This window comes from Lactuca saligna, chromosome 1 (genome assembly GCF_052625555.1).
Source record: "Lactuca saligna cultivar CGN05327 chromosome 1, ASM5262555v1, whole genome shotgun sequence".
NCBI classification, from domain to species: domain Eukaryota; kingdom Viridiplantae; phylum Streptophyta; class Magnoliopsida; order Asterales; family Asteraceae; genus Lactuca; species Lactuca saligna.
The window spans coordinates 57091700-57106167 of NC_136417.1; the positions used below are offsets into that span (position 1 = coordinate 57091700).

At 32.8% G+C, this 14468-nt stretch overlaps 1 protein-coding gene across 1 annotated transcript; it reads left to right on the forward strand.

The window, feature by feature from the left end:
• The first annotated feature begins 3731 nt into the window (after positions 1 to 3731).
• LOC144998413 (alpha carbonic anhydrase 7-like) lies at positions 3732 to 5811 on the forward strand. The gene is made up of 7 exons (XM_078958191.1): positions 3732 to 3860; positions 3961 to 4178; positions 4311 to 4417; positions 4530 to 4632; positions 4738 to 4905; positions 5300 to 5353; positions 5476 to 5811. Exons 1-7 carry the CDS (start codon positions 3773 to 3775, stop codon positions 5560 to 5562), a joined length of 825 nt encoding a protein of 274 aa, XP_078814317.1. The 5' UTR covers positions 3732 to 3772; the 3' UTR covers positions 5563 to 5811.
• Positions 5812 to 14468: the final 8657 nt, after the last annotated feature.

A 14468-nucleotide genomic window follows, 5' to 3' on the forward strand; every position in this document is an offset into this window, starting at 1 on the left:
ACTAATATAAACACACACAACCATCCTTGAGGTGGCCGGTGGTGGTACATCGTGGCTGCCACCACCTCACAATGGTGGCGGTGGCTGTTCTCGATTTTTCGGCCAAACAAACCACACACACAACACGCACTACAGCAGAAAACATACCCAAACACTTGCTTTGCATGGAACAGGAACACATCCACCCTCTTGATGGCGTTTGGATACGACGGAATAACGGAGAGGTGGCAGCGGCGGTGATTTGTGATGACAGCGGTGGTGGCGACAGCTCCTCTTGATTTTCTGGGTGGCGGAGCAATAGCAGACTGATAGAGAAGAAGGGATGAAGTGAACGATAGCAGCAGCAGCAGCAACAGAAGGTAGAAGAAGATGATGACGGTGGTAGGGTGGCAACGGACGTCACGAACCTCGTCGTCAGTCTTCAATGGAATGAATGCAGCGGTGGTTCTCAGCTTCAACGTCGGCGATGTAGCAGTAGAAACGGTGGTTGTCGGACTCGATGATGCAAACAGCGGCTGAGGAGGGTTCTTATGGTGGTGGCGGTGACCAGAGGGGATATAAGGTGGGTGGCGGCTGGGTATCCCTTAGGGTTAGGGTTTGGATTAAGAGGGTAACGGTTATATACCCCGTCCCATATCAAAACATTGCCATAATGACACTTCCAGTCCCTCCTTCTCCTTCTTCTTTCAAACTAAGTCCTTAATTTATCCTTTCTACCCTAGCTTCAGAAATTCCTTTCAAATCCAGTCCGCAATTTACCTAACAACCCCTCCCTCTTCAAATTATATTCGATTGAAGTCCCTATGTTACCAAATGGCCCCTCCTCTACAAAACATTTTCAACTTAGGTCTAGAATTTACTCTTTAGCCCCCGCTTCCATAAATCCTTTCGTATTAAGTCCATATGGTACCAAACACCCCATGTCTTCTAAATTTTTTTACAAAATAAGTCTTGAATTTACACTTTAAACCCCAGAATAATCTAAATTATATCACTTGGCTCCCCAAAACCAACACCCCACTAAACATTATGGATTTTAGGGCCACAATTCATATTATTTTTATCTATTTATTTATTTACTAAACGGGGAGTTACACTGATACAGGCGGTTTTTGCACGTTTAAATATCACACTTTTATGCTTACAGGATGTCTGTTCAACATGACATAATCACTTGGTTTTTACCTGGTAAAACCATTAGCATGTGTTATAGCTTTAAATTACGATCCACGTGATTTTCATGTATTTATATAAAAATGCATTTCTCTCTCACTTACCTATGACAATTTAACTTATTTGTGTACTAGAAACGAATGTAAATAGCCATGGGATGGTTGTGTTTTTTTAAAAGGATAAGGGTATTTAGGTAATAAAATGAAAATAAACTCAAAATATTCATGAGATTTCCAAATTTTTGGATTTAGTTGAATAATACAATATTAAAAACTGTAGTAAATTATACAAATGGATCGTATCTATGATTTGGGATAATCTATACGTTTGGTTTCAAACATTATTTTTTCAATCGGATGTGCCTCAAAATTTGGTTTTGTTGCAAATTCAATCCCCAACCAGTATAAAAAGACGATTTTACATTAATATATTTCTTAATTATAATTTTTATTATTTATTTATTGTTTATAAAACAAAAAACAAATTAATACCAGACTTCACCCCAACCCATCCCAACCTCACTTTCACAACTCATCTCTCTCTCTCTCTCTCTCTCTCTCTCTCTCTCTCTCTGACTTCACCCCATCCATCCCAACCTCACTTTCACAACTCGTATATATATCTCTCTCTCACTCTCTCTCTCTCATGTTAATAACCTAACTCATTGGCCTCTACTATCCGCCCCCCCCCCCCCCCATTAGTCTCACTGTCATTGACCACGTTAGTCGAACCGTCGCCAACTGCCTCGTTCCCTGACGTTAAATATATCCATCTCTGATCGTATCCTTCCCCGACATACCAGTCTGAAATCTCGCGTTTGGTGGCACTTCTACATCCTTACAGTGTTATTCCAATAGGGTTCTGGTTCAAAGCCTCCTTCCCCATCCACCAACCGCCAAAAACGGAAAAATGTTTGACATCTACACCCATTGGCTCTCCAAAATTAGGTGTGATGTTGGAATAGAAACAAAAAAGTCTGATGCTAGAACAGAAACAAAAAAGTCCACACCTACATTCCATAAGGTCAAAAAGTCGAGTTGTTGTATCGATTGTTGCTCTGAAACTATTCTGCAAAAAGAAACTAATCGTCGTCAAACGCTTTGTGCAGGTAAACGACTAGTATGTATGTGTGTGTGTGTGTGTGTGTGTGTGTGTGTGTATATATATATATAGGGTTAGGTTCATTTGAGACCACCTATATTTTGTGAGACCGTGAGACGTATTTTTTTATTTTTTTTTATTTTATTTTTATTTTTTTTAGTTAATTCATTTTCCGAAAATAATATTTAAAAAAAGAATTTTTTGATTTTTCCATTTATTTTGCATTTTAAAATTATTTTTAGAATATGTACAGTGTGATATTCTATTTAGAATATTTCACGTATTTTTCAAAAAAAAACAGAATTTTTTTTTTTTTTTTTTAGTTAATTCAAGTTCCGAAAATAATATTTAAAAAAAGAATTTTTAGATTTTTCCATTTATTTTGCATTTTAAAATTATTTTTTAGAATATGTCAGTGTAATATTCTATTTACAATATTTCACGTATTTTTAAAAAAAAACGGAATTTTTTTTTATATATTTTTTTTAGTTAATTCAAGTTCCGAAAATAATATTTAAAAAAAGAATTTTTCGATTTTTCGATTTATTTTGCATTTTAAAATTATTTTTAGATTTGATCTCACGGTCTCATAAAATTAGAATGGTCTCAAATGAACCTGAACATATATATATATATATATATATATATATATATATATATATATATATATATATATATATATATATATATATATATATATATATATATATATATATATATATATATATATATATATATATATAAAGTGATGTTTGAATTATTTTGCCATACATTAAAATGGAAAGTCAATGTTGTTAAACTTCCTTTGACTTTATTTTATGTAATCATAATTTTTTTATTAAACAAATTTCTAAGAAATGAGTTTATCTCATATTCATTAATTTTAAAAAAAAAAAAAAATTGCTTATTTTTATCGCAGTCTGTATTGGTTTCAAATCCACTACATGTCAAAATAGAAGCACTCAATTGAAAGAACGGACTAATTAAAAGAAAAATTGAATTTGAATTTTCTAATCATAGACGTTTAAAATATTTAATTTCAATAATGTAACATTACACTAGCCATCAATCCTTAATGCATACTGTTTGTGTTTGTCTTTTGAGTTTAGTTAATATTTTATTGTATACACATCTGGAAACTTTTACCGTGTTCCGAAACTTCAAACTTAATTCACCTGCCCCAAACAATGAAGAAATTTCTTAAATTAACACTCATTACAAATAAAAGATTTCCATGTCTTTTATATGAATTTAAACATGGTCTTTGGTCAATATAAAACTCTCATTTCTCCGAATTCACACCTTTGAACCTCTTGCACCTTATTCACCTCTCTCTCTCTCTCTCTCTCTCTCTCTCTCTATATATATATATATATATATATATATATATATATATATATATATATATATATATATATATATATATATACATGCATTCGGAAATATCCATCAGTAACTTATACAAACATCCGAAAAGATTTCCCATAAGCATAAAGAAATGGATAACAAAAATTTACGGTTTTCTTCAATCTTGATTGCTCTTATCATCGTCTTCTATGCACCTTTTGCTATCGCTCAAGAAGTTGGTAAGTTCTTGGAATATATTACTTTCAACATTATACATATTTCTTTTCGTTGTTTATTTGTTAATATTTCGTACCCTCTAAATACGATGTTAATATGCAGATGATGAAAGTGAGTTCACTTATGATGTGAACAGTCCAAATGGGCCGGATCATTGGGGAGAAATCCACCCGGAGTGGAGCTTGTGTAACCAAGGAGACATGCAATCACCCATTGATCTTACACATAAAAGGGTTCAAACAACTTCAAATCTTGGAAGACTTGATAGAGATTATAAGCCTGCAAACTCAACTCTTATTAATAGAGGCCACGATATGATGGTAAGTAAACAATCAATTTTTAAAAATATTAAACAATTATAAGGCAAAAAGTGTTAAGACTCTTTCTATATAAGTGAGCTAGTTAAATAATAGTATTGTTAGTAATATGTAGTTTATTTATATGATCAACAGTTGAGATTTGTTGGAGGAGCAGGACATATTCATATAAACGGTACTGAGTATCAACTTAACCAGCTTCATTGGCACACCCCTACAGAACACACCATCAATGGCCGAAGGTACCATAATTTACTCTCATTTTTTAGTAAAAAATGTTATAAATTATAAGAACTCATTTTAGTAATTATAACAAGATTTCTACCAAAAACACTAATTTCGTGACACCTACAGATTGAATTTAGAGCTACACATGGTTCATGAAAGTACAAATGGAAAAATTGCAGTAGTTGGAATCATGTACAAAATCGGTCGTCCTGATCCTCTTTTATCAATGGTACGTCAATAAATATTTTTCTTTGACAATATTATATATTAACTTAATTATAATTTTTTGTTCTCTATAAAATCTTGAGATCTTGCTTTTGAAATACATGGTCAGATGGAACCATTTTTTAAAGCATTAGCTTCTACGAGAGATGTTGAAAAAAGTGTTGGAATAATCGACCCACGAAAAATTAAGATTGGTAGCAGAAAATATTATCGATATATTGGTTCACTTACTACTCCTCCATGCTACCAAAATGTTATTTGGACCATTGTTAAGAAGGTAATAATTAAGTTTTGTTTATTTTCCATCGTTGTGTATTAACTTTAACTATTATTTATCGTATAATGAATTAAAGTAAGAACATCCAAAATGTACTAATGAGAGAGTTGAAAGAAGTGGCATGTCTAATTAGCATTTTGATGGATTAAACTCTACCATTATGGATGTTATGTTGGCATTCAATAGTTATTAAACTCTTCAATAAAAAAAATTAAAAAAAAAAAAAAAAAAAAAAAACCTTTTAACAATATATTAAATATATATTGAGTTCAATGCATTATAAAAAAAATTAATGTAAAGTTGTATAGTAAGTAAAATGGAGATTTGTCAATTCATTAAACTTGAATAAATATAATGCATTGTGATGCCCTAACATGCAATGTTGTATATTCAGGTAAGAACATTTTCACGAGCACAAATGCATGCAATCCACGAAGCTGTTCATGACGTAAGTGTTTAACGTATTTCAGTTCTATTGATTCTTTTATATATATATATATATATATATATATATATATATATATATATATATATATATATAATTATTTTTGCTGATGGTACGTGTAACAGGAGACAGAGGCTAATGCAAGACCCATCCAACCATTGAACAACCGTTGGTTGAAGCTTTATAGACCAGACGACCATCAAAATTATTAAACAAATTAAAGAATTTTAAATATTTAATTTATAGGTCACTCACATATATGATTTTATTCATTTGTTGCACGCCAAACTTTTTATGTATAATAAGAGTGTTGTTTTAATATTTCGAGTGTGTGTCTTTTACATAAGCATCCAATGTAGATTGTGGAGATGTTGTAGTAATCTTCAAACTTTGTTCATGCCAAATCCATTTAGGGGTTTGTGGTTTGCATCTTTTCTATGTATGAAGTATGCTTGTTAATTCCTAAACGGGTGGGCTATTATTGATACTAGTAAAGAACTCATGGATACGTCACTTTTGGGGTAATATGTGAAAAATCGACAAACTTTAAAAGATATGTGCTGAAATTGTAAATCACCACAAATATGGGAGAAGGTCAACAGCCCCCAAAATTAGATGTCAAAATGTACAACCAAAAGAAAGGATGCTCGTGGAGAAAATTCAAAAATGTTGTAACAATAATGTTAAAGTTGCTAAAGTTGGGAAAATATGGTGGTAAAATTATAAAGGAGGATTTTTGTGTTTTTTATGTTAAAATGTAAAAGTTTTGAATACAAGGACAAAATGTGTCAAATTCATTAAGTATTTGTGGAAAAAACACAAAAATATAAAACTTTTGACTGCAATGACTAAAAGTGTCAAAATCACTAAAGATTTATGGCAAAAACCTAAATGCATAAAACCTTAATCAAAACATAAAAATGTAAAAATTTTTAGTTTAAGGACAAAAAGTGTTAAATTCACCAAAAATTTGTGGCAAAAACCTAAAAGCCAAAAAGTTATTGTTGCTAAGGTCATTTATATATATATATATATATATATATATATATATATATATATATATATATATATATATATATATATATATATATATATATATATATATAGGAGTAGGATCAAATGAGAACACTTAAAGGGTTGAGAACGCAAGAACAGATCTGGACCATCTAATTTTTAAGATGTGTGGCTATAATTAATTGTTATTTTTCTAATTATTAATACATTTAAAATTTAAATTTTAAATTAAAGAAAGTTATAAAGGGTATTCAGGTAAATAAACATTACCCTAATTTTGTAAACTCCTATAATCACTCCCTGCCTCTCTATTCCGTTGACCTAATTTCATACAGCATACAATCGACACCTTCATCACAGCCGAATCACACAGCCGATCCCAACTACTTCTGTTTTCCTTTTCCCTTGCTCGACAGATGAATCATCCACATCGAACGATGATGCTTCCTGATTTCACCCCAAATGTCGATTTTTTGTTGTTTGCTCCTTCCCCCATTTATGCGCTACTGATGACGACGATTAAGCCACAAGGGTTACCGAAGAATTGACGTCCTTCCCTCCCCTCTTCCCTCTGTCTCTTCAACCTCTTCGAACCCCGGAGATGATCGCAATTTGACACAATATCCTGAATATCGGACAACACACCTTCGATGCGAGCCTTTCTTCCCTTCCTGTCATCCTATTGTTGTTGTTGCTGGTGAGCCTTCACACTCTCTGCCCCTTTGACTTCCACCATCACCAATTCATCGAAGGCGAAGATACCGCCTCGATTTCTCTTAAGCCCCAGGACTTGCAATCCCGATTCAGGGCTTGAAGAATGACTGCAAAAATCACGATTGGTAATTGCAATCATGAAGGGGTGCGTGATTGGCGATACAAGAAGAAGGGCAAATTTTGACAAGATTTCGTATGAAATTGAAGCTATAAATCAACAATTTGTAATTTTTTATTCTTCCTTCTATTGTAATCGTAGGTCAAATTCTAGCAATCTGATATCCTTCACTACAATAGTGAATAAATTCAATCAACATAGTCAGTTGTGTTCGTTATAATCACTTATGATTATAAACATGGTTGTATCAAATTTGGTGTAATTATCACAGCTTAAAACAATTAGGAACTCCATGGGAATTAGCTTGAATTTTGTGTTCATTCTCCAATTGGGATCTTGTATGAAGATGAAACTTGGAAGACCTCTTTGAAATCAATCCATCATGTTTGGCTACTTGTTTACAGATTTAATTGCATTTGGTGTCATGAGCAGTTCTTCTTGCTAATCTCATAACTGTTGGACCCGAAATACTTTTCTTTTACACTCAGTAAGTTGTTACAAGTCACAAACCCTTTATGTTTCATAGTTAATACTTAATACACAAGCCATTGGTTATATTAACATCTTCCTTTTTGTGATGTTTCTGACAAACAAGTGGATATTTACTTTGGTGACTTTATGTTTTGGGGTATGAAGTTTTTAATAATCATAACTATAAGAGGGTAAGCCCTCTCGGTCGAGTTTTCTTGTTACTGCCACTTTGTTGATACTTTTTAATACACTAATTATCTACATTCCCATATGATTTAATCATTCAATCACATTCTATTTTTCTCAATTTTGATGATGGCGGACATGTCATCGTTAATTGTGTTCGTTATAATCACTTATGATTATAAACATAGTTGTACATATGATTAAAAGACGTTGTAATAATCATTTATGAATATAAATATATAATTGTATAAACTCAATCTTTGAAAATTTTATTTTATGAATATAATTTTTAATGTGTTGATTTTTTTTATTTGTTAGCATATTCATGTATGATTAGTAATTTATTTTTATTCATGTATAAATGTTATCTCTAAATTATGATTTATTATTTAGGATTACAAATATATATTTTTATAATTACAAATGTTTTATTCGATTGAAAATATTTTGATGAATAATAAATTAGAAAAAAAATTATTTGACAAAAAAAATAATATAAATTATCTTTATCATCCATTAATAAAAGAAATAAAAAAAAATCAGTTCATATTTTAGTTTAGGTAGATAATCATTAACGTTAAATTTTAGAAAATTAAGATTTGAATTTAATTTGTTTTAATTTAAACTAAATACACAATGACTAATATACCCATATAATATGATTGGTTCAGAAGTTTTCTCGCGTTCTTAAGCTTTTTGGGATGGTTACCTTGAGATTCAAAAAAAAATAGAGATCTTGAAATTCAACCTCAGCTACATATTTCTCATTTGCCTTTCTAACGCTCCAACATACCAACAGTAGAGGGGTATGATTAATCATAAATGATTATATAGCAAAAAGGTATAATAATATGTGACTATACATGTTTATACGTATATGTCTAATCATAAATGATTATGCATATATGTATGATCACAGATTGAGTAATCGTATATGATTATAATAGTTTGTGGCAGAAGAGGTGGTGGTGATAGAAGTGGCGGTGGTATAAGTGGCGGAGGTGACAGTGGTGGGAACGACTGGTAGCAGAGGTGGTGGTAGTGGTGGTGACAGTGGCAGTTGTGATGGTGGGGATGGTGGTGGAGGAGAAAGGAACGGGCGACGCTATATAATCATTTATGATTACAAAAGACTCGTCGCGCCAGTACACCGGAAGGTTAGAGCGGCAGATGTGAAATATATAGTTGAGGTTAAATCTCAAATCTCTATTTTATTTTGAATCTCAACAGAACATACGGGGTAGAGCAGCAGAAGTAAGTTAACCAGGTTCTTTCGATGGAACGATATATATATATATATATATATATATATATATATATATATATATATATATATATATATATATATAATCATCGTCCCATCGAAAGGACCTGGTTAATTTACATATATGTTTACCTGTATTAGAGGTAAGAGATCCCAATGCATAATTATTATATGTTTTTAACTATTAAAAACAAAATCTCCTGGAAAATAATAGATGTTAAAGATCCTTATTTGTTTAATCAAAGAAAAACAACAAACTCCAATATATACTAATAGACTTGCACATAGTTCCAACTCACACATATTTCTGACTTACATAAAATTATTTGATAAAATGCTATGGGTAAATTGTAGGGTGCATCAATGTACTTTAGTCTCGCTATAAATATATGCAATAATCTACTATATCTTTTACCCATAATAGTAACCAACTTATACCATTCTACCCAAAATATCAATGTGTTAACACTCCTTTTCATATTATGGCATTAGACTTTATTTTATAACCATAATAGCAACACACTTGTACATTTTGATATGTATAACACTACTAGAAAAATGGGTAATTTCTGACAGTCATATTCGTCGTAAATCTGTCGGTAAAGCTAATTTCCAACTGAATTAGGCATGTCATAAAAAGCCTCGTGGGTAATTAATTGTAACGGATTTCAAACAGTTTATGTAACAGATTACCCACGGAATTTTCCATCGGAAATATACCGACAAAATGTTCTTTGACCAAGTTAAGCTATAAGTTAAAAAATCAGTTAACATATACCACTATTTTCACAAAATAAAAAAAAAATTGTGTTTCATCAAGTGTACACAAATGTACATCCGTGAACATCATCAGAACCGTTGTTTCAAGTCTAGTTTTCATGTTTTCGAGAGCTAGATGTCTTTTTTTTCCATTTTTATTTTTTTCACACATTTATTGGACATTAATTACTATATAGCGAATAAATTATAGATAATATAAACATACGAACACCCATGCACACCATCGGACCCCGTTACTCATCTTATTTTATAAATTTTAAATACGTATTAATACATAGATCCCGATGATTTATAGAGTTGTAAAATTGAAAATTATTATTATTATTATTATTATTATTATTATTATTATTATTATTTACTATTTGTTGTTGTTGCTGCTATTAAATTCATTTTATGACTATTTTGCTATTTCAAGAAACATGCAACTAGTGGCTATGATTGTTAAAAACCGAGTACATTGCCTAATCCTAGTTTGTTGGTGATGTTCTCAAGTTTCATGGTAGTCATCTCCTTTATTCTCATCAACCCGCAGAATTTCATACATAATGAATGTTATATATATATATATATATATATATATATATATATATATATATATATATAGAGAGAGAGAGAGAGAGAGAGAGAAAGAGAGAGTTAGGTTCAAATATTTCTATTATCTATTGTGTGCATGTAAGATTGATTTTGGACTAGTTATTTTAGTTATTTTAAGAAAGTAATTAATTTATATTACCTGCTGAAGATTTAATTAATACTCATTATATATCTTCAACATGTAATCTGCATTAATTATTTTCAAAAAATAACTAAAATGATTGGTTTAGAATCAATTCTACATGCACACAATAGATAGTTAGAACACACTATATACCAAAGGGCTTGTAGCCCAGCGGTATCAGGTGGTGTCCTCCCTCTTTGAGATCAAGGGTCAAGTCTTGTCGTTGATATAGGTCGAATAGGTGTTGTTAACTTAGGAGTAAATTAGATTTGCCGGTTAAAAAAAACACCATATATATATATATATATATATATATATATATATATATATATATATATATATATATATATATATATATATATATATATATATATAATGGTGATGACACTTTTCCATGACCCACTTCGTCAATGACAAAAACGTTAAACTCAATATATGGACGTGATGCGTTCGAATGCGACGCTCGTTCGTGGAACCAAATACGGATTCAAGGATAGGATCACATGTAACTTACTTTTTTATATCATTATTTGGTTAATTTTTTCTTTGTTTCTTTTTTTAAGATAAAACTACAAATTTGGTCCCTATGGTTTGTAAAAAACTGTAAATAAGATCCAGAAAGTTTCTAACATGAAAGGTCCAAAATCATGAATTTTCCATGATTTTAGTCCTTGAAAATTAAAAAAAAAAACAGTTTTTATCCTTTTTGCTTTCTTTTTTCCTTTTTTTATTTATAGTTTATTACTTTAATAATTAAGAAATAAAAAACCCACCATACTCGTTACCACACCCACCTATATACTATACCATCTCTCTTTTTACTACACCCACCTATATGCTATACCATCTCTCTCTCTCTCTCTCTACCACACCCACCTATATACTATACCATCTCTCTCTTTTTACTACACCCACCTATATGCTATACCATCTCTCTCTCTCTATTTCTCTCTCATTCAGACACATAGACACATGGTAAACAACGCTATGAAAAACAAAAAGAAAAAAAAAATACCTCTATGATGGCCTTCTTCATCACCTCACCTTCAAATAGTTCACCTTACTAGTAAACCTCATCCCCTTCTTGTACGCTCCAGTCACTCCTACATATCTTTTTTATGCTTTTAAAATGATGTGTTCCGCCATTAGAGCAAATAAAATCTTGGAGTGAAAGTCCTCCAAACATGTTACAAAATTTTAATCATTATTGTCAGATATTATTTAATTTGTTCCTTTAATTGGTTGGTGTTTGAGCTTGACGTTGTAAGAATGGAGAGAATAGTGGGTGTAGGAAAGCGGTGGACAGTCTATTAGCGTCTTATAGATGTTATATCTGTTATGCTTTTTATTGAATACCTCAATTGATTTTCTCAACAAATCCTATTATATTACTTTGTTTTTATATGTTTCTTTAATTGAGATCCTAAAACGGTTTTCTTATTTTTTTGCCAAAATAATACGAATTTGTAGCTTCCTACCAAGTGTTTGTTGAATTACTTGAATAAGTTTTCATTTCTTAACCTGAAATGGTACACAAACTTGTCATTTGCATTTTCTCACCATAAGCATTTCAAATATTATCTTTCACGTATGTGAATTAACACAAGTATTAGTACAAAAATTGGTTTTATCCACATTAAAAAAAACTCATTATTATAGATATTTTATGTCAGAGCTTTTTTCTTCATTAACTGTGCAATAAAAGATCGCATCATTGATGATAAGGTATATTTAATTGTGGTGATTGATAATGTTCTTGTGTAGGTTTCATCATTTTAGTAAGAGTAAATTACTGAAATCGTTTCTGTGGTTTGGTTAAAATTGCACGTTTGGTCTCTAATTTTTTTTTGCACTCGGATTGTCCCTGTGGTTTGATTTTGTTGCGTTTTTCGTCCCTGTAGTTTGATTTTGTTGCATTTTTCGTCCCTTGCATACATAAAGTTAGGGACCAAACATATAATTTTTACCAAACAACAGGGACGAAAAACGCAACAAAATCAAACCAAAGGGACGATCCGAGTGCAAAAAAAAGTTAGGGACCAAACGTACAATTTTGACCAAATCACAAGGACGATTTCTGTAACACCGTAAATTTCAAGACAAAATTTTCATTTAAAATAATCATTTTATTCTTAGAAACACTTGTTTAAAATCTCATTCATAGTCGATTTACAAAACATAATTCCATTTTCACTTGCATAGAAAACCAGGATCCTCCAAAATATGACTCTTTCTCTGGTGTGTACAATCAAGCCGGTGCCGTCCCGTGATACTGAAAGAGACCTGAAAAACATTACACAAAACACTGTAAGCACGAAGCTTAGTGAGTTCCCCAAAATACCACACATAACACATATTAGCCACTCGAGGCTATAACTCTATGGGTCCGTGCACCCAAACTCTGTGAACCCTCAGGTTCTAACTCTGGGAACCTTCCGGTTCCAACTCTATAAACATGCACAATATAAATCACATAGAAATGATGCAGTACAACACATCACATACAAATAGCATACAAATACTCTGATCACATAACTCTGGTTACCTACTCAAGGTAAAGTATAGTGAGAAGACTCACCTGGCAAGCAGAAAGTAGATATCCCCACACTTGAATCTCGAACTCGCCACCGCCTAACACGTAAGGCAAAAACTCTCATTAATATAACTCTCGAGGCTAGAATAAATCCTCTCATAACACCCTCTTATGGGTAAAAGACTATTTTACCTCTCTCTTGGCCCAAAGGCCACATCGCTGACCAAACCCTAAAAGTCAACGGCCAACCCTTGGTCGAAACCAAAGTCCTCAGTCTAAGTCAACCCCTAACTAACCCTACTTGCCGAGTCATCCCTGTGACTCGTCGAGTTCCCATAATCAGAACTTCACTCAAGCTGCGACCTAACTCGCCGAGTCACCCCGAGACTCGCCGAGTCCAACAACTCTAAGTCCACTCGCACACGACTCACCGATTCTCGACTCAACCAGAGAATATTTGGGACTCTTCGACAAGACTCGTCGAGTCCAAGAACAGACTCGCCGAGTCTACGGCTATCTTCAACCTACTCGCCGAGTTGTTCATACAACTCGCCGAGTTCCAGGCCATCTTCATCCAACTCGTCGAGTCCACCCATGTGACTCACCGAGTACCACCGGTCTGAATACATTCCGAAGCATTCCAGGCCATGCAACTGCTCCAAAACATAGATCCAGTCTCCTACCACTCATCCATCACGTAAAGTGGCAAACTTTACGTGAATCCAAAGAGATCTAAGCCATTTGCACATTGGGGCTAGGGTTTGGGACATGCAAGCTTCACTAAACACTCCAACACAGGGACTTTCATGCTCTCTGATTCTTCTCCCTTCCAGATCTGAGGTAGCAACCTCAGATCTAACATCTAGACTTCCCATTTCATCCATAGACAATTTCTCACAAACCCCAAAATGAAGAAACAACATAACAACAGGTCAAAAACGAGATATTACCTCTAAGTGATGCCCCAACTGCAATGCAATTCAAGTCCAAGCAAAGCCCCTTGCTCCAAGCCTTCAATCTTCCCAAAATTCCTTCAACCATTACTTCTCCAAGCTCCAATCCACTCAACAATGGTGCTTCTCCGTGATTTAGGGTTTTCTGGGGCTCAAGGGGTGATAAAGAGGCTGGGAGGAAGACATAATGATCTTTATATAAGGCACAACCCCGAGAATTAGGGTTTTCTCCACTCAGCGCCTACTCGCCGAGTCCATGACACTGACTCACCGAGTCGGCCACTTAACATGCGACCAAGTCGCGACTCTACTCGCCGAGTCCACACATGGACTCGTCGAGTCACTCTTTCCCAATTTACTCTTTTAG

What these genes read in the sequence shown, in the direction of transcription:
- LOC144998413 (XM_078958191.1), top strand. Translation starts at nt 3,773, where the DNA reads ATGGATAACAAAAATTTACGGTTTTCTTCAATCTTGATTGCTCTTATC. An exon ending in ATAGAGGCCACGATATGATG is followed by an intron (nt 4,179 to 4,310) that starts GTAAGTAAACAA and finishes TATGATCAACAG; the next exon opens with TTGAGATTTGTTGGAGGAGC. An exon ending in CACACCATCAATGGCCGAAG is followed by an intron (nt 4,418 to 4,529) that starts GTACCATAATTT and finishes TGACACCTACAG; the next exon opens with ATTGAATTTAGAGCTACACA.